The sequence below is a fragment of the Cygnus atratus genome, chromosome 1 (genome assembly GCF_013377495.2).
Source record: "Cygnus atratus isolate AKBS03 ecotype Queensland, Australia chromosome 1, CAtr_DNAZoo_HiC_assembly, whole genome shotgun sequence".
NCBI classification, from domain to species: Eukaryota; Metazoa; Chordata; class Aves; order Anseriformes; family Anatidae; genus Cygnus; species Cygnus atratus.
In genome coordinates this window covers 103,748,903-103,772,531 of record NC_066362.1, presented here as the reverse complement: position 1 = coordinate 103,772,531, position 23,629 = coordinate 103,748,903, and the positions used below count along the sequence as shown (strand labels likewise).

Here is a 23,629-nt window from a genome sequence, read left to right as displayed (position 1 = left end):
TTAAATCCCCCTTAATCCACGCTGTTAGCTGGCTCACACAAATCAGCTTCATGAAGGTATTCATAAAACAGCCTTAGTGTAGCACACTGCTGAATCTAATAAGCTTTACTGAGAAACTGATTCATGTCCAGGTATATTATACAGAAAGAAAATGCACTTCATTTCACCCACTAGCATGAACACATCATGCCAAGAAGTATTGCATTATCTGCATCACCCAAGAAAAATTGTCCAATTCAGCCTAAGATAAACTCATAAACTCTGATTAAGCAAGAAGCCTTAGACCCATATTTGTTATTTCTGAATATTCATAAGTTACGAAGTGAGAGACCTTGCACCTGCTCTGTCATTAATGTGCAGAGGTAAGCACTTCCAAATGACATCATAAATAACTCAGGTGGGCTGAAACACTTTTAGGAGTAACTGCTTCTCTCCAGTGATGACGAAACAGAGCAAAGACAATTCCACTCCTAACCAAAGAAACTCATGGTTAGGAGTGGGATTGGCAAGGGCACTTGGCAAGGGATGCCAAGAGCACAGAGAGATGAATGTGTACCTTTGCATTAGTAGATGACAGCTATTGTAGTAAGTAACACATTGTTAAAACCCTTGCAAAACCCTTGTAAAAACCCTATCAAACTCTTCAGTTCACTGCTTTCAGTGCTGTGTTATGAACATAGCAATTTTCAAAGAAAAAGATCCTCAATTAAACGCTTTCACTGCTGTATCTTGTGTTCCAGATCTTTGGTCTTTCCCCAGTCCTTTACTGTGTGTTGAATATTCCACCTTTGTCCCGTGCAGGTCTGCATTACAAGTCTGTATGTACCTGTACTGTCTGCTGTGATTTCAAGGCATCTTTTAGTGTTTCTGTTGATTACAGCTGATCCCTACAAAAGGAAAAAAAAAATATGAGAGATGTGGGCATTTAAATGTAGTGTTTAGTCAGAAAGTAATTGTCTTGGCCTCTACAAATGAGTCTGACAAACACTACTAGGTGACAGATATAAAAGAAAAATTTTGCACTTGCCTCATGCTAATGAAGCATGACAGTTTTTGGTACCCTTCAATGCCTATTAAATATATTTAGAGATTTATTTTGTGTCTGCTTTTCAGAGTTTTTCATTCTTGTTTGTTTGTTTACTTTTACACTTCAAATAAACATTTTATTACATCATAAAATATAGAATCATAATCATAGAATCACTTAATCACAGAATGGTTTGGGTTGGAAGGGACCTTAAAGAACGCCTAGTTCCAACCCCCCTTGCATGGGCAGGGACACCTCCCACTAGACCAGGTTGCTCAAAGCCCCATCCTACCTGGTCTTAAACACTTCCAGGGACATGGCATCCACAACTTCTCTGGGCAACCTGTTCCAGTGCCTCACCACCCTCACAGTAAAGAATTTGTTCCATATATTTAGGCTAAATCTACCCACTTTTAGTTCAAAGCCATTACTCCTTGTCCTATCATTACACTCCCTGACAAAAAGTCCCTCCCCAGCCCTCCTGTAGGCCCCATTTAGTCACTGAAAGGCTGCTATAAGGTCTCCCTTAAGCCTTCTCTTCTCCAGGATGAACAACTCCAACTCCCTCAGCCTTTCTCCACAGGAGAGGTGCTCCAGCCCCTTGACAATCTTTGTGGACCTCCCCTAGACTCCTTCTAATACTTCCATGTCCTTCTTCTGCTGTGCACCCCAGAGCTGAACGTAGTACCCCAAGTGGGGCCTCACAAGAGCACAGCAGAGGGGGAGAATCACCTCCCTCAGCCTGCTGGCCAGACTTCTTTTGATGCAGCCCAGGATAAGGTTAGCTTTCTAGGCTACAAGTGCACATTGACAGCTCATGTTGAGCTTGTCATTAACCAAAACCCCCAGGTCCTTCTCCTCAGGGCTGCTTTCAATTCATTCTCTTCCCAGCCTGTATTTGTGCTTGGGATTGCCCTGACCCAGATGCAGTACCTTGTGGTTGGCCTTTTTGAACCTCATGATGTACATACAAGCCCACCTCTCAAGCCTGTCCAAGTCCTTCTGCATGCCATCCCTTCCTTCTAGCATGTCAACTGCACCACTCAGCTTGGTGTCATCAGCAAACTTGCTGAGGGTGCATTCAATCCCACTGTCCATGTCACCGATGAAGATGTTAAACAGTGTCAGTCCCAATACCTGCCCCTCAGGGACACCAGTCATGACTGATCTCCACCTGGACATTGAGCCATTGACCACAACTCTTTGAGTGTGACCATCCTATGAATTCCTTACCCAATGGGCAGTCCATCCATCAAATCCATGTCTTTCCAATATAAAGACAAGGATATCATGCAGGATAGTGTCAAATGCTTTGCACAACTCCACACAAATTATACCAGTTGCTCTTCCCCTATCCACCAATGCTGTAACCCCACTGCAAAAGGCCACAAGATTTGTCAAGCACAATCTTCCCCTAATGAGGCCATGTCGGCTATTACCAATCACCTCCTTATTTTCCATGTGCCTTAGCATAGTTTCCAGGAGGATCTGCTCCATGATCTTGCCAGGCACAGAGGTGGGACTGACTGGCCTGTAGTTCTCTGGATCTTCCCTTTTTCTCTTTTTAAAAATGGAGGTTATGAAATTCCCTCTTCCAGTCAGCAGGAACTTCAACAGACTGCCAATTCTTAACACTGTATCCCGTTTCTAAATAAATCTTAACATATCTTAACACTGCATCCTATTTCTCAATAAAACTAATAACAGATAAAAGAACAGTCATGCCTTATCTCTAAGTTAATATTTCAGTTTTAACTATTGCGAATGGAGTAGGGTGTGATTAAGTCATCTCATTACACTGGAAACGAGGATGTTGACAAGTAGCTGGGCTCCAGACCAACAGGATCTTAACTGGCTCCTGTTTGCCAGTTGTTTCATTATAATAATCCTCGACACATATGAAGAACTGAAAGTTTACTTTTAAGGTGGATCTAAATCTTCCAGAAACACACCTGCACTTTTTTCTAAGTTTTATGGTTACAGCCCAGACTAAAGATAAAAGAAATTCTGTATTAGAATTTCTGGAGACCATGTAGATCTATATTATTTGTTATACTTCACTGAAACCTTTGGCTTTCACCAGTTCAACTCTATTCTCTACCACTCTTACTGGATTTGTCTCCTGTTTAGTTTTTCACTGAGAGGGATATATAGTAGACATTGCCCATACATCATATGTAAATTTAATTAACTACTACTTACATAAGCTAATAAGGTTTGAACTGCCTGACAAGGGTGAAGATGCATGGCTTCCTTTCCCACCTCTCCCTCCATCATTGCTGTTGCTGCCAGTTTATCCTCCCCCAGCACCATGATACACCATGGCTGTATCTCTCCTAGACTAGTTGACTAAGCAGAAGGAAGAGGTACTGAATACAGAAGATGAAAGTATCACTGAGGCTCTTAAGCATGTCATCAGCATCAGCTAGCATAAATACTGCACAAATGGAGACAACTGAACTTTTCATAGCATGAAGACTCTAATGGCCAGCTGTAACCAGAGCACTGAAAGGATGAACCTAGCTTGATTTCTGGCTAGGACTTCCATGCTCAGACACTGTTACAGATGAAAGTACCAGAGAGGGAGCAGGATGTGGTGTCAGCCTGTTACTTTTTCTCTTAAGACCAACAGGTCCCATGATAAGACTGGGAAGACAGACGGTGGATAGTGGAGAGGGTTCACGATGCACAGTCAGACCAAAAGCAATAGAGACTCCTGGGCTTGCATATTTCCTACCTTTCAGCTGAGCTGTGAGCAAGTGAATGTTTTTAGTCTTCCCAGCTAAAAATTACAAGACCTTTATGCTTTAACCTTTGTGTAACAGGCTTAAGCCAGCTGATTCTACCCAGACAGACAGACAGATGGACAAATGTAAGTGGCTATGGTTCAGATAACAAGTGAAGACTGGTCAGCTTCTGTTGCGTGACCATTCCCCATATCACACACCCCTGAAGATGAAATCAACTTCACCTTAGCTCTTGTAGTGACACCTGCAAGTCTTGAAATTGAGGCAACACTATTCAGAGGCAAACTACTATGCAAGGAAAGTGTTTAAGGGTTACTCATAATGGGAAAGCTTATCGAAATGTGAGGACATAGAAATGCACCTACCTGCTTAAAATCCCAGTGCAAGTTCAGGCCTTTACTCACAGCTATGTCACATTGCTCTAAAATTGGCAGGTCCCCTCTCCCAGGGTCTGTTACACATCGATCAACTGCATTTAGTCGGGCACGTAAACCTCCTATGTACATTTCTCCTGTGCTGTGATAAAACACGTGCTGAAAGGCAAGGTGACACCACTGACAGTGAATTAAAGTACTAAGGAAATCTCATCAGCAGATTGATAGAAGACAGTTCCCAAACTGATATTGAGCTGTATCACCTGTACAGTACCAGTACTCACTGATTTCTCAGTAATTAAACTAGGACGAATGTGACACCATACAACATCTTTCTCCTGTGGTAATGAAAAAAAGCAGGATGCTTACTCCTGAATGGTAACCTTCAGCTTCCTACCTATGGAGAGAGTAGGCAGTGAGGTGTGTGGAAGAGCTCCATCTCTCTCCCTTTTAACGTGCTGATCTTCTGTCAATCAACAGGATCAGTATCAACATAAGGTCTCACATTTTTCAGCAAGGCTAAATCAAAAACCTTAGTTTAATGCACTTAGATATCCACATGAGCCTGCTCTGCTACCAGTTGGATTGGGGATCAGAATTTAATGAAATAAAGTTTAATATTTCCGTTTCAAAAGCATAGAGAGAATAGTCTTGAAGTCCCTTTTTCATGTCCCTTTGAAAGCTTAAAAGTAACAGTTAGCAATACCTCATATGTGAATATCTGTTCACTTGTTTGCATTACCTGTGGTGAGTATGCATGACAGGGATATATAATTGGTGTGTTTCCAGGGACCGGACCTTGATCAATACAGATGTCTTCTTTCAATGTGTTTTTCATCTACAGAATAAAATAGGAAATTTACCATGAGGAACAGCAATTCTATTTTTGACTCCTCATCACTAATTTTAGAAACTGTCCTGAGAGTAATGTTACTTTTTTCAGAGCTCAGTATTGAATCCTGAAGTGGGAAATGCAATATGGTTTTTGAAAAAAAAAATAAATAAAAATCTTGAATTACTATTGTAGAAATCAATTCATCACAGTAAAAATCAAAAGCAAATCTAAGGTACTTCAAAGGCTCATCAACGTTGTGTAACATTACACCATCTCAGAAGTCACCAGGCAGTTCCAAACAGGTGGGTATCACTGCCCAGCTACAGCAAGGTATATAAGCCTGGGTCTAGAATCTGTCTAGCTATGTTAAGAAGCCACTGCAGCCTGGATGACTAGTTCTCCCGTTTGTAAACAGGGAGAACTATTGCAATTATATATATTGCTATTCTCTAGAACTATTGCTAAACTATTTGCTATCTCGATTCATACCTTCATGTTTTCCAAATTATCTTGCTAACTTCTGCAGAAAAAATCCATACAATCCAATCCTTACTATTCTACTCCATGGAAAAATGCAGGTACTTACAAGAAGTTGTCAATCTATTCTTGTTGACCAGTTGGTGAGCTTTGCGTATAGTAAAACAATGCATATCATGCACTTTCCCAAATTACTTTTGCACTCTCATCAGTATGTATACAATAACCACAGTTTAGAAATTCTAGTTTGACAACTAATATGAAAAAAGATGTTTGAAAGCTTTAATGTCTAGAAAGACATGTTAAAAGACTTTTTAAAGTTTCTAGGGAAATATATTACAATCAGAAAAACAGTGTTTGCAACATTTCTTCCTAACACTAGAGTTAATGAGTTGTTCCATATTTGAAATAGACTCAGTACTTACTGTTCCATAGCCAACAATGTTGGGAAGAAATCTTAAATTAGGGTAAACGTTTTTTATGTACCAGTCAAAGCCTTTACAGTTCAGTTTTTTCCTTAGCTCTTTTCTGGAAGAAACATCTCCATAGTCTATTCCAGAATTCTGCAAGAACACCATACTTAATTTCAGAACATAAAAGTCATCTGAGAAACCAGGAAAAACACAGACTTATTTCTCCATATTTCCTATTAATGACATACAAATTATATTCAAAAGGTCATTTTGAAAAATCCATGCACGTTTTTAAGCTTCAGAAATTCAGAACTTGTTTTGCCTAGAAGTACCAATACATTGATGAAAAACTAACATGTTATGATTTCATAAATATAAAGAATATCAAAGTAGGAAAGTTTGACAGAGATAAGTCCTACAAGAATTTATATCCGGTCTTTAAGCAGTTTTCTAAAATGCAGTCTGAGGCCTGAATCAGTTAGCTTAGGAATTTCACCTTCATTCGTACATCCCAGAGAAAAGTGGTCATTAGAAATGAACAATTTTCACACAGGTTTCATTCATTGTGAAAACTGTTATGTATGTTACAACTAAAAGCTTAGTTTTTGATGACTACCATATTCAGACGAAAAATTCCATATATTTACTGTAAAGGTTAATTAATGGGAAAGGGAAATGAATTATTCTGATGTTTTAATTTTTAGTATGTGACTATATATTTTGATTTGTTTCTTTAATACAAGGAAAATACAAGTAGATGGGAAGCTATTCTTCCTTTGTTAAAGATTCATAAACCCACTAAGGGCAGACTGGGAAAATTCATACAGTTTTTGTTATTAACCAAAGATTACATACTCAAATGACTTGACAATTCTGTATCTTCAACAGTTTGTACAGGTTAAAATCATATTCAGAAGTACTGAAGTTAATTAAATATATATCCGTATATATATAAAAAATAAAAGAAACAATTAAAGGACAGATTATTATTAAAGGAAAAATAGCAGTGTAAAAATGTTTTCCATGAACAGGAGTAAAAAAACTTGAACAGTAAATGACTTCACAAAGTGAGAAAGAACCAGAAAATTCCAACAAAGAATCAAACAGGGACCTAATTTTAAAAGACTTACTTCATAGATACACAGACACAGACACAGACACAGATTTCTAGGTTGGAAGAGACCTCAAGATCATCGAGTCCAACCTCCGACCTAACACTAAGTACTCCACTAAACCATATCGCTAAGCTCTACATCTAAACGTCTTTTAAAGACCTCCAGGGATGGTGACTCCACCACCTCCCTGGGCAGCCCGTTCCAATGCTTAATAACCCTTTCGGTAAAGAAGTACTTCCTAACATCCAACCTAAAACTCCCCTGTCGCAACTTTCGCCCATTCCCCCTCGTCCTGTCACCAGGCACGTGGGAGAACAGACCAACCCCCACCTCTCTACAGCCTCCTTTAAGGTAACTGTAGAGAGCGATAAGGTCGCCCGTGAGCCTCCTCTTCTCCAGGCTGAACAAGCCCAGCTCCCTCAGCCGCTCCTCGTAAGACTTGTTCTCCAGACCCCTCACCAGCTTGGTCGCCCTTCTCTGGACTCGCTCGAGCACGTCCATGTCCTTCCTGTAGTGAGGGACCCAAAACTGGACACAGTACTCAAGGTGCGGCCTCACCAGAGCCGAGTACAGGGGCACAATCACTTCCCTAGACCTGCTGGCCACACTGCTTCTTATACAGGCCAGGATGCTGTTGGCCTTCTTGGCCACCTGAGCACACTGCTGGCTCATATTCAGCCGACTATCAACCAATACTCCCAGGTCCTTCTCGGCCAGGCAGCTTTCCAGCCACTCATCTCCCAGCCTGTAGCTCTGCTTGGGGTTGTTGCGCCCCAGGTGCAGGACCCGGCACTTGGCCTTGTTGAACTTCATACAGTTGACCTCAGCCCATCGCTCCAGCCTATCCAGATCCTCCTGCAGAGCCTTCCTGCCCTCGAGCAGATCGACACACGCACTTAACTTGGTGTCATCGGCAAACTTACTGAGGGTGCACTCGATCCCCTCATCCAGATCATCGATAAAGATATTAAAGAGGACCGGCCCCAGTACCGAGCCCTGGGGGACACCACTTGTGACCAGCCTCCAACCAGATTTGACTCCATTCACCACAACTCTCTGGGCCTGGCTATCCAGCCAGTTTCTAACCCAGCGAAGCGTACGCCAGTCCAAGCCCCGAGCAGCCAGTTTCTTGAGGAGAATGTTGTGGGGAACGGTGTCAAAAGCCTTACTGAGGTCAAGGTAAACCACATCCACAGCCCTTCCCTCATCCACCAAGCGCGTCACTTTGTCATAGAAGGAGATCAGGTTCGTCAAGCAGGACCTGCCTTTCATAAACCCATGCTGACTGGGCCTGATCGCCTGCTTGCCCTGCAAGTGCCGCGTGATGACCCTCAAGATAATCTGCTCCATGAGCTTTCCTGGCACTGAGGTCAAACTGACAGGCCTATAGTTCCCCGGGTCTGCCCTCCGGCCCTTCTTATAGATGGGCGTCACATTGGCTAGCCGCCAGTCAACTGGGACCTCCCCCGATAGCCAGGACTGCCGATAAATGATGGAAAGCGGCTCGGCCAGCTCCTCCGCCAGTTCTTTCAGTACCCTCGGGTGCATCCCATCCGGCCCCATCGACTTGCGCACATCCAAGCTCCTTAGCAGGTCGCCAACCATTTCCTCATGAATAGCAAAGGCCACATCCTGCTCCCCATCCCCTTCCACCAGCTCAGGGCACTGGGTATCCAGAGAACAACCGGTATTGCCGCTAAAGACTGAGGCAAAGGCGGCATTAAGCACCTCAGCCTTTTCCTCATCCTTAGTAACTAGGTTTCCCCTCGCATCCAGTAAAGGATGGAGATTCTCCTTAGTCCTCCGTTTCGCGTTGATATATTTGTAAAAGGATTTTTTGTTGTCTTTAACGGCAGTAGCCAGGTTAAGCTCCAGATGAGCTTTGGCCTTTCTAATTTTCTCCCTGCACAGCCTCGCTACATCCTTGTAGTCCTCCTCAGTGGCCCGCCCTTTTTTCCAAAGATTATAAACCCTCTTTTTTCTGCTAAGCACAAGCCACAACTCTTTGTTGAGCCGGGCCGGTCTTCTTCCACGCCGGCTCGTCTTTGGGCACGTGGGGACGGACCGCTCCTGTGCCGTTAAGATTTCCTTCTTGAGGAGCGCCCAGCCTTCCTGGACTCCTCTGCCCTTCAGAACCGCCTCCCAAGGGACTCGGCCAACCAGCGTCCTGAGCAGCTCAAAGTCAGCCCTCCGGAAGTCCAAGACAGCAGTTTTACTGGTCCCCTTCCTGGCCTCGCCAAGAATAGAGAACTCTACCATTTCATGGTCACTCTGTCCAAGACAGTTTCCGACCACCACATCTCCCACCAGTCCTTCTCTGTTTGTGAAGAGAAGGTCTAGCGGGGCACCACCCCTGGTAGGTTCACTGACCAGCTGCATCAGGAAGCTATCTCCCACGCTCTCCAGAAACCTCCTAGACTGCTTTCTCTGTGCCGTGTTGTGTTTCCAGGATATTTCCGGGAAGTTGAAGTCCCCCACGAGGACAAGCGCCGACGATTTTGCAAGTTCTGTCAGTTGCCTATAAAACTCCTCATCCGTCTCATCCTGGTTCGGCGGTCTATAACAGACCCCGACCAGGATGCTAGCCTTGCCGGCCTTCCCGCGGATCCTAACCCACAGGGATTCAACCTTATCATTCCCAGCCTGGAGTTCCACAACATCAAAAGATTCTCTAATGTAGAGAGCCACGCCACCACCCCCTCTGTGCTGCCTGTCCCTCCTGAAGAGCCGACAGCCAGGCATTGCAGCACTCCAGTCGTGGGAGCGGTCCCACCACGTCTCCGTGATGGCAACCAAGTCGTAGCCTGCCTGCTGCACGATGGCTTCCAGCTCCTCCTGTTTGTTACCCATGCTGCGTGCATTAGTGTAGATGCACTTCAGCTGGGCCATCGCCTTCTTCCCCAGCCTAGCCATTGTTTCCCCCGGCACGGCTCCAACAAGCCTTGTTTGAGCCCCGTCCCCCTTCTTGCCTAGTTTAAAGCTCTCTCTATGAGCCCCGCCAGCTCCTGGCCTAGGATCCCTTTTCCCCTTGGAGATAGGGACCCGTCTGGGGCCATCAGGCTGGGTGCCGAGTAAAGCTCCCCATGGTGAAAAAACCCAAAATTTCTGTGCTGGCACCAGCCTCTGAGCCACCTATTAACCATGTGAGCTTTCCATGTCCTCTCCGTGCCTCTCCCTTCCCCCGTAGGGATAGACGAAAACACCACCTGCACTCCCGCTCCCTCCACCAATCGTCCCAGCCCCCTATAGTCCTGTTTGATAGCCTTGAGGCTTCTCTTTTCAAGATCATCACTGCCAGCCTGGACTATCAAAAGCGGGTAATAGTCAGAGGGGCGAACGAGGTTTGGAAGCTTCCTGGTAACGTCTCTGACCCTGGCCCCAGGGAGGCAGCAGACTTCCCTATGCGTGGGGTCAGGCTGACAAATAGGGCCCTCCGTTCCCCTGAGGAGGGAGTCACCCACAACAATCACCCTTCTTTCTTTCTTGGTGGAGGCAGTCCTGAGGCGTGGAGTCAACTTCCTCACCTCAGGCATCCTCCTGGATGATCTCAGATGATCTCAGTGAGTGTTAAGAATATTAAGCCAAATGAGAAGTTGATATACTGTGATTAACATGAATGAACTACTGCATTTGAAAACACTTTATGAGTGGTGCCTGATGTAATTCACACTGCTTTCTTATCCAAAGAGGAACAAGTCTATGAGCATGGCTCTTAGATGTCATCCATACCAATAATTATCACCATATCAATATTAATAACTTTTTTTTTTAATAACCACTCTTATAACCATGATAGCTTGCCTCTTTTCCTGTGCCATATGCTCTTATTTGTCCACTTTTAAACCCTGGTTATCAGTTTGAAACATAGGAAAACATTGCCACCTCAATTGGAAGATTCCATGCAAAGTAGACCATGTACTTGTAGTCATCCATCCATACTTCCGCTACTCGCAAGGCATTGCGTTTCACTGCAATACTCAAGTCCTGCAAGTAAGGCTTGTGGGCTCTTTCCAAATGAGCAATTCTCGAACAGGGCAGTACTTCTACTTTACCTCCACACTGCCAGGCCTGGATCAAGAAGAGAGAATGTCAAGTGAAGTTGCCTATTTCTTCAAGCTCTATGCATTTTTGTTAAAATGTTCCTATTTTTGATCTCCCTAGTCTTTCACCAGATGAACTGCCATGCCCTCAACATTCCAAGTTATATTTCCCAGCTTGAGTGAATGAGAATTTTTCAATACCTCTCATTTCTACTGTGTGTAGCCCTATCACGAGTCCAGGAGAGCAAAGGAATATTCTTTCTTCCTTTTCTTTGCCATCATCATCAACAGAACTGCTCACCAGTTTCCTGCTGCAAGGCACTCAGAACCACTTCGATACTCTAAGGCAAACTGGTATATGCCTCCAAACAGTCTCACTAGAAGCTAGACTGCTAAATACTGTGGTGAATGTGGGTGTGAATTAGGAACTGTCAGGAGCAGTGACATTGCCTGGAACATCCTGAGAACAAAATTCATCCTGCAAAATCTTATATGTTAGGAAGAATTCAAGAGGAAGAAAAAAAATCCAGTGGGTTCCTGGAAAATATGTACATGGCATTCAAAGAGATACCTAAGCAGGCTACAGCCAACACTTCAAAAGTACCAATGATCCAGCGCAAACATACCCAGCCTTACTATATATGAACCAGTGCAAGTGTGGAAGCTACTCAAGAGGCCAGAAGCTATGCTAATCTAAACTCAAGCTTACTAATTCAGAACTAAAAATAAAAAGAGCTGTAAGAACATGAGAAAATGTCCATACTGACCAAAGGTCCATCTAACCTGTATTCTGTATACAGAACAAACTACAAACTTATTCCTGGAAAAGGGTAAGAACAAGCCAAATACATATGTTACCTCTCACAGTCCTCACTTATTTTCAGGCCAGGGGACTTTCTGCTTATTCCTGTGATTCACTGGTGTTTAATAACTCTGACTAGGTTTTTCCTCAATAACTCTTCAGTCCTCCCATGAATGACTGCAAATTTTTAAGACCCACCATACTGTTTGCAAGGAGATCCACAAATCTGCAGCTGGAAGAGTGAAGTTACTCCTCCCTCTTGTTCATTTTGAACCTGGTTACTACTGTCTTTCAAAGCCCCCTAGCTTTCATATTTCTTTAGAAAGATAAGCATTATGTTCTTTTTTTTTTTTTTTCTTTTCTTTTTTTAATCTTCTCAGGTCTTCTAGAATATCTCCATCCACTATTACTTTTCAAAAATACTTGCTAATGGAATTTTTAGTTCCGTAACATGTTCCCTAATAGCTGAAGACACTCCAGATAACAATGTTAGGGAGCTGGGGGAAGTCATCCATTCTTGATTTGAAGACATCTGAAGTTGAAGAATACATTACTTTCTAGGGGACATGGACCTTTCTGTTGTTGTTTTAAGGATTAAAGTTGTGCTTTTGCAGTGGAAAATTCCACTAACCTTGCATATTCAAAAGTGATTGCACAGACATAGCAGTGGGGAGTATGTTAAGCAGAGAAGTGGACAGTGGAAGGTCCCACTGTCCCAAAATAAGGAGGATGACTAAGAAAAACAAGACAAGCAGTTGCAGAATCATCAAGAACAAGAAGCTACAAAATCATGGGCCCCTCCAGTTCAAAAAAAAAAAAAAAGAGAGAAAAAAAAAAAAAAGAAAGAAATAGGTGAAATTAAAGGTTGGTCAAATAAAATCGCACATACAGGGCATTGTAACAAGCAGTGCATAGTTCATGAACCTGTAGCACTCAGCCAATGAGGCAACAAGGAAGGAATCAAGCGTCGGGTAATAGGGAATACAGGCCTTTGATACACTTCCGCTGTGCGCTCCTGTTTGCAGAACACCCGCCATTGCAATCATGAATAAAAACGGTACTTCACTGAGATCTTCAGCTGCAGATTGTTTCTCACAAATTGGGGGCTCGCCCAGGATCCAGTTGCCTTCAGAGGAGCCCCATTACCACTGCAGCAGGAAGGCATGCCCCGCTGATTTCAGCGGTCCTGTGCCTTGGTGACGGTGGTTCTGCAGAGAGCTGACAAAGGAACTGAGACTGGTTAAGAAGGCAGGATCGGTGAAGAATTAGGGAAGAAAGGAAGGTAGGCACTCCAGTTTCGAGAATTGACCTGGTAACTCTGTGCACAGACCAAGGTAAGAAATATTAAGTATTGCCTTGGGGGTTGGGTAAGACTCGTGTGAAGTGTGACTGACATGTACTTTTGCATGAAGAAAGTGTGGAGTCCTGATCCATGGTTCTGTAGCTCCACAAGGGGCATGGCCAGAGACAGACAAAGTGAGAGTTAGAAGAGAGAAAGGAAGAGTCTTGTGGAAATCTGTTATACAGTACCTCTCTGCACAGTAAAGTGCTCAGCAGTACACCCCCATTTTCTCAAACTGGAACTTTCGTGTGTGGTACCCTGCAGGAGGAAAAATTTCTGCAGCAGCACACTGACAAGGGCTAGGAAAAATAGGAAATAAGGGTTCCAGGGGACAGGGAGATGTCCCTAAGGCAGTGCCTACCAGTAGTCCTTCAGGAAGAATGATAAGAAATTGGAAAAGAATAATCCCCAAACTAGAGGAAATGATAAAAAGAAAATGATTAAAAACTGTGTATTAATCTAAACAAAGGAACCAATTGAGGGAACAGCAGTATTTTGGCCAAAATAGGGATCTAATGAAAATTGGGTTTGTCAGGCTTTGAATTTATACGTAAACAATAAGACTCCAGTTTTGGAGGAGGAGTTGTTATGCTGCTTGCTGCGTGCAGGGGGTAAGTCAGTTTTTATTGAAAAAAGGCCATGACCAGGAGAAAGAGGAGTCAGAGGGAAATGCAGGTGGATGGAAACCCTTGGATAAAGGCAGCTATACAAGAATGGGAAAGAACCAACCCCCCAGGACAAAAAATAATTCCAGAAGAGCAGAAATATCCTTTTGCCGACCCCAACTGGGATAATAACCCACAACACAGAAATCATATGGGAGACTTAAGGGATATAATAATAATGGGAATTAAGGAAGCACGAATAAGAGAGTACTTGGTGATGAATCCTGAGGATCCAGTAGCCCAAGGGCTCTTGAAAGTTGATTTTGTGACTAAAGCCTGGCCGGATATACAGAAAAGCTCCAGAAGGTGGAAGGATGGAGCAAACAGTCACTGGAGACCCTCCTGTGGGAGGCCCAGAAGGTGTTTGTCGGGAGGGTAGATGAGAAGGAAAAGCAGAGAGTGAAACTAATGGTCTTCACAGTGGACCAGGTAGTGAGGCAGAGGGTCAGAGACAGAGGAAGAAAAGTTTCAGGGGAAGTCGGACCCAGGATGGAAGGGAGAGGAAGAGAGACAAAAGAATGGCAGGCAAGGAAAGCTACCTGTGTTACAACCTAAATCCTAGCAGGGACAGGCTTTGAGAAGATGTTTTAAATGTGGCTGGGCCAGTCACCTCAAACAGGAGTGTCTGGAATGGAAGAAGGAGGAGAGATTGTTTGCTGTTATAAATTCAGAATAGGGGAGTCAGGGCTTCTCAGAAAGCTGGTCCCACTGAGCGCCCCTGATAAATATAGTGGTGGGACCTAATGAAGAAATTGTATTTAAAATAGATACTGGGTGTTATGGTTTTACCCAGCTGAGCAGCTGAGCTCCACTACAACTGCATCACTCCCCCTTCTCAAAGGCAAAGGGGAAGAAAATACAATGAAAAGGTCTCAAGGACTGAGATAAGGACAGGGAGATCACTCAACAATTACTGTAACGGTCAAAACAGACTCAGAATAGGGAGACTGATAAAATTTGTTACCTATTGCTGATGGGCTGGAGCAGTGTGAAACAAAAAAAGAAACAAGCTGGGAGCGCATTCTCCACATCCACCCTCTTCCACGTCCTCCCCTACCCCGAACTGGCGTGGGAGGGCTCTGAGTGGGGGCTGTGGTTGGTCTGTAACACTTTTTCTCTGCAGCTCACTCACGATTGCTCTCTTCTCTGCTCTGCCGTGGGGTCCCTCCCATCAGGTGCTAGTCTTGTGTGGGCTTCTCCATGGGTGGCAGCTATTTGTGAGCTGCTCCTGGTATGGGTCCATGCTGCAGGGTCCATCCCCCAGAGCAAACTGCTCCAGCACGGGTCCCCCACGAGTGGCAGCTCCCCCCAGACCCCCTGCTCCTGCGTGGGCTCCTCTCCACGGGCTGCAGCTCCGGCCTGGGGCCTGCTCCTGCGGGGGCTCTCCATGGGCCACAGCCTCCTCCAGGCCACATCCACCTGCCCCACCGGGGGGCTCCTCCGTGGAGGATGCAGCGTGGAGATCTGCTCCATGTGGGACCCATGGGCTGCAGGGGGACAGCCTGCTCCACTAGGGGCCTCTCCACAGGCCGCAAGGGAACTGCTGCTCCGTGCCTGGAGCACCTCCTGCCCTCCTTCTTCACTGACCTTGGGGGCTGCAGGACTGTTTCTCACTCCTATCTCCCAGCTGCTGTTGTGCAGCAGTTTTGTTTGTTTGTTTTTTGTTCCCTCCCCCCCCCTTCTTAAATCTGCTCTCACAGAAGCACAAACAACATCACTTGTCAGCTCGGCTCTGGGCAGTGGTTGGTCCCTTTGGAGCCTGCTGAAACTGGCTCTAATCTGACATGGGGCAGCTTTTGGATTCTTCTCACACAGGCCACCCCTGCAGCCCCCCGCTGCTAAAACCTTGCTACATAAACCCAGTACGCTGGGGTAGCTAGGTCATCACTGGCCCATAAAGTATCAGGGCTTAATGAAACCCTAAAGGTGACAGGGGCAGAAGGGACTGAGATAACAGTGCCACTTTTTGGGGACACCAAACTGAGACTAAGGTATAAAACGATCACTGCGCAATTATTGTATGTACCCAAGGCAGGGACTAACTTGTTGGGAAAGGATTTGATGATGAAATTGGGCATTCAAATTGTAAGTTGTTAGACTGGAATAACAGTGTCAATGAGGTTATTGACAGAGGTTGATGAAAAAGAGAGAGACCCTGTGGTATGGGTCATGGAAGGAAATAGAGGAGGGCTTAATATCACTCTCCTGAAGACAGGTATGCAGGAAGGATATGAGGCAATAAATCAGAAGCAATACCTTATCTCAATTGAAGCACAATTTGGTCTTAAACCAGTAATAAAAGGGCTGATTACAGATGGGTTATTGGAGCCATGCTTGTCTCCCTTTAACACTCCTATCCTGACGGTAAGGAAGGCTGGCGGTACAGATCTAAGAAAGATCAACGAGATAGTGCAGAAGTGGCACCCTGTGATTCCAAATCCATACACTCTGATGAGCAAGATCCCACATGAGTGTAAGTGGTTTAGTGTGATTGATTTAAAAGATGCCTTCTGAGCCTGTCCATTGGACCCCAAGAGTAGAGATATATTTGCCTTCAAGTGGAAAGACCCTGAAATGGGGCAGAAACAAAAATACAGATGGACAGTTTTACTTCAGGGGTTTACAGAGTCACCAAATTTATTTGGGAAAGTTCTAGAGCAGACTTTGGAGCAATTCCAACCACTGGAAGGGGTGCTAATGTTACAATATGTGGATGATCTTCTATTGTCAGGACAGGAGAAATATTAACTGTTTTACATCGAGGGAGTCATTGCGGAGTTCAAGCAACGTGTGACACTGTGCTATGGAAATATGTATGTGAAGGAATATATACTCTGGCTAACCAAGTATGCAGGGTAAATAAACATGATAATTATCGGCAGCCAGCCTAAAGGGGGGCGAGAAGCAGAAATTCGACCTTCCAAAGTGTACAGGTAGATATTAAAGAACTCCATAGAGCAGGTAGATTTAAATACTTATTAGTCTTGGTCGATCATTTGTCAGGGTGGGTGGAAGCTTTCCCTTCAGTATCTGCTACACTGCGAATGCGGTAGCTAAGGTAATTTTAGAACAGATAATTCCCAGGTATGGAATCATTTAAAATATTGACTCTGATCAAGGAAGTCACTTTACATCACAAATATTGCAAGAGCTAATACGGACTCTAGGAATTACAAGGGAATTTCACACTCCTTGGCATCCTTCCTGTTCTGGAAGGGTGGAGCAGATGAATCAGACAGTAAAGAAGCAATTAACTAACATAGTACTGGAAACTTGGCTCCCCTGGATGAAGTGCTTACCTTTGGCACTTCTCCAAATTCAAATGGCACCAAGAAAAGTTGTGGCAGTTTCACCATATGAAATGTTATTTGGATTGCCGTACCTGGGCAAAGGGAATGAGTTATCTCAATTTGAGACAAAAGATGTTTTTCTCAAAAATTATATACTTGGGCTGTCGTCCTCTTTGTCATCTCTTAGGGCCTGTGGATTGTTAGCTCAGACTCCATCTCTGGAAGTCCCAGTCCAACCATTTCAAGCAAGAGATTGGGTTTTGATACAAACATGAAGGGAATCAAAGCTACAACCTGAGTGGGAGTGACCATTCCAAGTGCTCCTGACTACTGAGAATAAGAACAGCTGAGAAAGGGTGGACTCACTACATCCGGGTGGAGGCATCAATAGACCCTGAGACCTGGGAGACCGTTCCTATAGGAGAACCTTTAAAATTAAAATTAGGAGGAAGTGTGGATCATAGTTGTAAACTAACCTTTAACTTCTTTGGAAAAATTAATGAATACCATGTGTAATTGTGGAAAAGGGTTGGATTACATAGAATTAGAGTGTCCCCATGGTATTTTGTTTTTTATATTAGTATGCATATCATTCTTCATACTGATGGAAATTCAGGGAGCAATAATACTAACCCTGAGTGTGGGAATGTTACCTGTAAGGTAGGGAATTATCCATATTGTACCAAATATGGTAATTACAGGAGTGCTAATATATATAATGCACACCAAACATGGCGCGGGAATCATTCAGTAACTGGATGGCCAGTCTCAAATGGCAAAGGGTGGTATTGGCAATGTGGTAATAGGGCCAGGAAAGCGTTTCCCCTAGGATGGAAGGGAGCTTGTACCCTGGGTGCAAGCAATAATTCTGAACATAATCATTACTGAGAATATGCAAAACCAAAGCACAGGTCTCCTTGGGACCCACCTATGCAGAATCAAGAGAACTTCGATTAATCCTGTAGTGGAAAGAGGAACAGTGTTTCATAGTTTTGCAGGGTGGTTTATCCCTTGGTTAAGGGTGAGTGAGTTAGGAAAAGCTATTGTGAGTATCTCAGCCATAGTCGAAGAATTAGAAAATAACACTCTAGATGTGAGCTGAGCACTGCAAGAGGAGGTAACAAGTTTGTCAAAGATGGTATTCCAGAATCTAATGGGCATGGGTTTATTACTGGCCTTGCAAGGAGGTGTTTGCACTATAATTAATGCCAGTTGCTGGATTTATGTAGACTGATCTCAAAAATATTTGGAAGAAAACCAAAATCTTACATGAGGTGGCCCAAGACAACACTTCCTGGGGTTTTAGAGACATTTGGGAAAAATTGACTTTGTTGGTGTCTGGTTGGGGCTGGCTCATGCAACTATTTGTTGGTACTATAGTAATAATGGCATTGTGTATTTTGATCTGCTTGCTTATTCCTTGTATTAATCCTTCTATGACACGTATCAAAAATGTATCTTCTTGGCGGAGACTGTCATCCCCCCATGACATTTGAAGGAAAATATTGTGCCCAAATGTTGGAAAAACTCGAGAGTGGAGGATGTGAAGTGGTGCAAAATCAACAATAGGAGTAAGAAATATTTTTTTTTCCCCAAAAAAAATGAATACTAATTTTCACTGCTACTTTCAGGAAAAGGTTAAAAAATGGCTTACCCTCAGGCCAAGTTCAACATTTTCTCCTCCATATATATGCATTCCACCATCCAGTACACCAATCTCACCCAGAAATTTTCTATCTGCAGCAAGAATCCCCATTATAGATGGGCTCCTGTAGTATAAAACAAGCACAATTGGAAATAAGCAACAATGATGAAAACAAAATAGAGTCTACTGGCCATCAATCAAAGCTTGAACTTCCAAAATATCCAAAGGAGAGTAACAGGTTAACTGTAAAACAACATATGGATCAGCAGAGAGGAATCCAGAAGACAACAAATAAATTTGATCAATGGTCTAAAAAGCATGATCTAGTATTGTTTAAAGAATTAGTTCTATTTTGAGAAGAGATGTGGAGGCAGTTTTCAGATATTTAAAACAAGAAGAAATCAAGTTAAACTGAAGCGCGGAAGAGTAAGGTTAGACATCATGCTAAAAAAACTTGCACAGTAAGACACATTGCTAAGGGGGATCATGAAATTGCTATCAACTGAGGTTTTGAAAGAGATGAGACAATTGTGTGACAGGAACAATTTCACTGCAGATGAATCCAGCATAGAGGCTAGGAAAAAGGGGACAGAAGGCGGATTTGGTCCTCTTTTGATATTCCCATCCACTGTGACCAAACCCATTTCCGTTTTCTCCCATATAAAAATTGTGGACCTCCTCCCCAAGCTCCCCAACACCAAACCATTCTTTAAGCTACCAAAGGGGAAATTGTAATTGCTCTGTAGTTGTGACCAGGGAATGATCTGACATGGAGTGCAAGAGGGCCTGACAGTAGAATGAGTTAAGGTGAATGGAAGTAGGAATGACAGGGTCAGAACAACTCTACATAAAGGAGGGAAGATTCCCTTGTCGTTAAGAAAATAAATGATGCTCAGGAACCATTTTTGGCAAACAGAACTGGTACAGGGAGATGAATCAAACACCAGGTTAAGGTGCATGGTGACAGCATTCCTATGGCTGGTGCTGGTGAAGGTATATGTAAGGAATCGTCTTGTGTTGCATCTTTGGAGACTCTTTGTAGATCCATTTAGGGCAGTAGGACTTTTTCCAATGCATTGTTCATGGAATCCTTTCATATTTAAATAGAAGCATTCCGTTTCCATTCTCCTGTCAAACAATTACTGTTTACTATATAATGTTTTTAACACATTACAGAAACCAGTTTCATATATAGCTTTTTGTCTAGGTATCTGTGAAACTTTATCTCCAACATTTAGTTACAAGGTGTGGCAGCATACAAACATCTGCCATGATTATATCTTATCTGTTACAAGTTTTTTTCTTTTAATATTGTGTGACAGAGGGTTGTTAAGAGCTAAGGGACTGTCAAGATCACCCGAAATCCTTGTGGAACAAGGAGACATTTGTATTCAAGTATATAAGGAATTGGCTGGATGATCACACTCAAAGAGTCGCGGTCAACAGCTCGATGTCCAGGTGGAGATTGGTAATGAATGGTGTTCCACAGGGGTCAGTATTAGGACCGACACTGTTTAACATCTTTGTCAATGACATGGACAGTGGGATTGAGTGCACCCTCAGCAAGTTTGCCGATGACACCAAAGCTGTGTGGTGTGATCAACACACTGGAGGGAAGAGGACCTATCTAGAGGGACCTAACAGACTTGAGAGGTGGGCCTGTGTGAACCTCATGAGGTTCTGCAATGCCAAGTACATGGTCTTGCATCTTGGTCAGGGCGGTGCGGAGCACAAATACAGGCTGGGTGGAGAATGGATTGATGGGATCCACCCAAAGGGTGCTGAGGGAGTTGGAGAATGTAATTGCTGGGCTGCTTTACATCATCTGTCAGTGGTCATGGTCATCCGGAGAGGTCCCACACGACTGGACACTTGCTAATGTGACGCCCATCTATAAGAACAGTCGCAAGGAGGACCCGGGGAACCACAGGCCTGTCAGCCTGACCTCGATGCCAGGAAAGGTGATGGAACAGGTCATCCTGAATGCAATCACACAGCATGTGAAAGACAACTAGGGGATCAGGCCCAGTCAGCATGGGTTCATGAAAGGCAAGTCCTGCCTCACCAACCTCACCTCCTTCTATGACTGGGTGACCTGCCTGGTGGGTGAGGGAAAGGCTGTTGATGTAGTCTACCTAGACTTCAGCAAGGCCTTTGACACAGTCTCCCACAGTATTCTCCTGGAGAAGCGGGCAGCCCATGGCTTGGACAGGTACACTCTTTGCGGGGTTAAAAACTGGCTGGACGGCCAGGCCCAGAGAGTTGTGGTGAATGGAGTTAAATCCAGTGTGAGGCTGGTCAAGAGTGGTGTTCCGCAGGGGTCAGTGTTGGGGTCCTTCCTCTTTAATATCTTTATTGATGACTTGGATGGGGGAATTGAGTGCACCTCAGTAAGTTTGCAGATGACACCAAGTTGGGGTGAAGTGTTGATCTGCCGGAAGGTAGGAAGGCCCAGTAGAGGGACCTGAACAGGATGGGTCAATGGGCAGAGGCCAATGGGATGAAATTCAATATGGCTAAGTGCCGGGTCCTGCACTTTGGTCACAACAACCCCAAGCAATGCTACAGGCTTGGGGGAGAGTGGGTTGAAAGTTGTGCAGAGGAAAAAGATCTTGGTGGTGCTGATTGATGCTCGCCTGAACATGACCCAGCAGTGTGCCCAGATGGCCAAGAAGGCCAACAGCATCCTGGCTTCTATCAGGAATAGTGTAGCCAGCAGGACCAGGGAGGTGATCGTCCCCCTGTACTCTGCTCTGGTGAGGCCACACCTCAAGTACCGTGTTCAGTTTTGTGCCCCTCAGTACAAAAAGGACATTGAGGCCCTGGAGCATGTCCAGGGAAGGGCTATGAAGCTGGTGAAGGGTCTGGAACACAAGTCCTGTGAGGAGCAGCTAAGGGAACTGGGGTTGTTTAGTCTGGAGAAGAGGAGGCTCAGGGGAGACCTCATTGCTCTCTACACCTACCTGAAAGGAAGGTGTGGGGAGCTGGGGGTCAGCCTCTTACAGATAACTAGTGATAGGACTAGAGGGAATTGCCTCAAGTTGCGCCCGGTTTAGGTTGGAAATTAGGAGACATCTGTTCTCAGAAGGAGCAGTCAGGCATTTGAAGGGGTTGCCCAGGGAAGTGGTGGCATCACTGTCCCTGGGAGTGTTCAAGGAAAAGTTGGATTTGGTGCTTAGGGACATGGTTTAGTGGGTGACATTGGTAACAGGGGGATGGTTGGACCAGATGATCTTGGAGGTCTTTTCCAACCCTAGTGATTCTATGATTCTATGAAAGTAGCCCTGAGATGGACCTGCGGGTGCTGGCTGCTCAGAAGCTCAACATGAGCCAGAAATGTGTGCTTGCAGCCCAGAAATCCAATCAAAAACTCTGTCCTGCATCAAAAGAAGCGTGGCCAGCTGGTTGAGGGAGGTGATGCTCCCCCTCTACTCTGCTCTTGTGAGACCCCACCCAGTGTACTGCGTTCTGCTCCAGGACCCCCAATGTAAGAAGTACATGGAAGTATTAGAGGAAGTCCAAAGGAGGGCCACAAGTAAGATCACAGGGATGGAGCACCTCTCCTATGAAGACAGGCTGAGGGAGTTAGGGTTGTCCATCCCAGAGAAGAGAAGGCTCCAGGGAAACCTTATAGCAGCCTTCCAGTACCTAAAGGGGGCCTAAAGGGAAGATGGGGAGGGACTCTTTGTCAAGGAGTGTGGTGATAGTACAAGGAGTAATGGCTTTAAACTAAAAGAAGGGAGATTTAGATTACATATTAGGATTACATTCTTTTCTCACTGAGTGGTGAGGGACTGGAACAGGTTGCCCAGGGAAGCTGTGGATGCCCCATCCCTGGAAGTGTTCAAGGCCAGGCTGGATGGGGCTTTGAGCAACCTGGTCTAGGGGAAGGTGTTCCTGCCCATGGTAGGAGGGTTGGAATTAGATGATGTTTAAGGTCCCTTCCAGCCCAAACCATTCTACAATTCTGTTATTCATCACAAGCTGGTTGCTGATACCACAGTACTAGTGACCATCTTCTGTTGAATACATAAACTAATCTGAGTGTTTAAGGAAGTTGTGAGAAACACAAGGAAATAGACTGGAGCCTAGCAGTAAGAGTAGGTATAACAGCTATATGCATTGTGTTCATGTTTTTTTCTTGGTTTTGTGTGATGCATGAACAATAAGGGTTGAAAAATGTTGCTGACGATTGTTGTTATAGTGCATCACTCCAACATCTCCAAAGAAAGAAACAAATTGAATCTATATGAGTCTTCACAGCTCAGATATGTGCTTGTCCAGCAACCTTTTAAGATCCACTGCAGATTCTTGGATAGGCATAGGCAGGGGCCACAGTTCATCTTGCACAGTTAAATACTGCTACCACGCTCTTTGTTCATGAATATTGGACAGAAAAAACAACAACTTCTCTGCGAATGCCTGGAAGTCCAATGGCAGGATCAGCACAGGAAGATTTTGGAATACAACTCTGCAACTGGTATACCGAGATTTTTAGGTCTGCTGAAGAATCCTCAGTTCCAAACCAACTATCTAGTTACAATGTGCTTTGTAAGTTTCTATCCCACCACCTCTGAAACAACCCTCTCAAATGCTGTTTATACTTACCGGACTGGAGCTGTTTCATCTTTAAGAGCATACCATTCATCCGGTAAAGGTTCATAAAGGCACCAGAGTGCCCAGTCAAATCCATCTGCAGCCACTGAATACTGAAGAAGCTCAAAGTCATCAAAACGAATATTGTCAAATACCGGTGATATTATAACAGTGCGATCTTCTTTTATTCGAGACAAAATAGGTTCAGCCCTACCAAAATGAATGAACAGTCTATTCAGCTTGAAAAAGATGAAATCTGTT

At 44.3% G+C, this 23,629-nt stretch overlaps 1 protein-coding gene across 1 annotated transcript in view; it reads right to left on the bottom strand.

Annotated features, from left to right (window-relative positions):
• Nucleotides 1-716: 716 nt before the first annotated feature.
• The window catches only part of GALNT8 (polypeptide N-acetylgalactosaminyltransferase 8), a 34,136-nt gene continuing 11,223 nt past the window's right edge, over nt 717-23,629 (bottom strand). Inside the window, exons 6-12 of the mRNA XM_050711833.1 lie at nt 23,381-23,578; nt 18,782-18,896; nt 10,871-11,056; nt 5,886-6,023; nt 4,891-4,986; nt 4,140-4,307; nt 717-887 (exon numbers count right to left, since the gene is read on the bottom strand). Coding sequence (XP_050567790.1) covers nt 717-887; nt 4,140-4,307; nt 4,891-4,986; nt 5,886-6,023; nt 10,871-11,056; nt 18,782-18,896; nt 23,381-23,578 — 1,072 coding nt within the window. The remainder of the gene's footprint in view (nt 888-4,139; nt 4,308-4,890; nt 4,987-5,885; nt 6,024-10,870; nt 11,057-18,781; nt 18,897-23,380; nt 23,579-23,629) is intronic.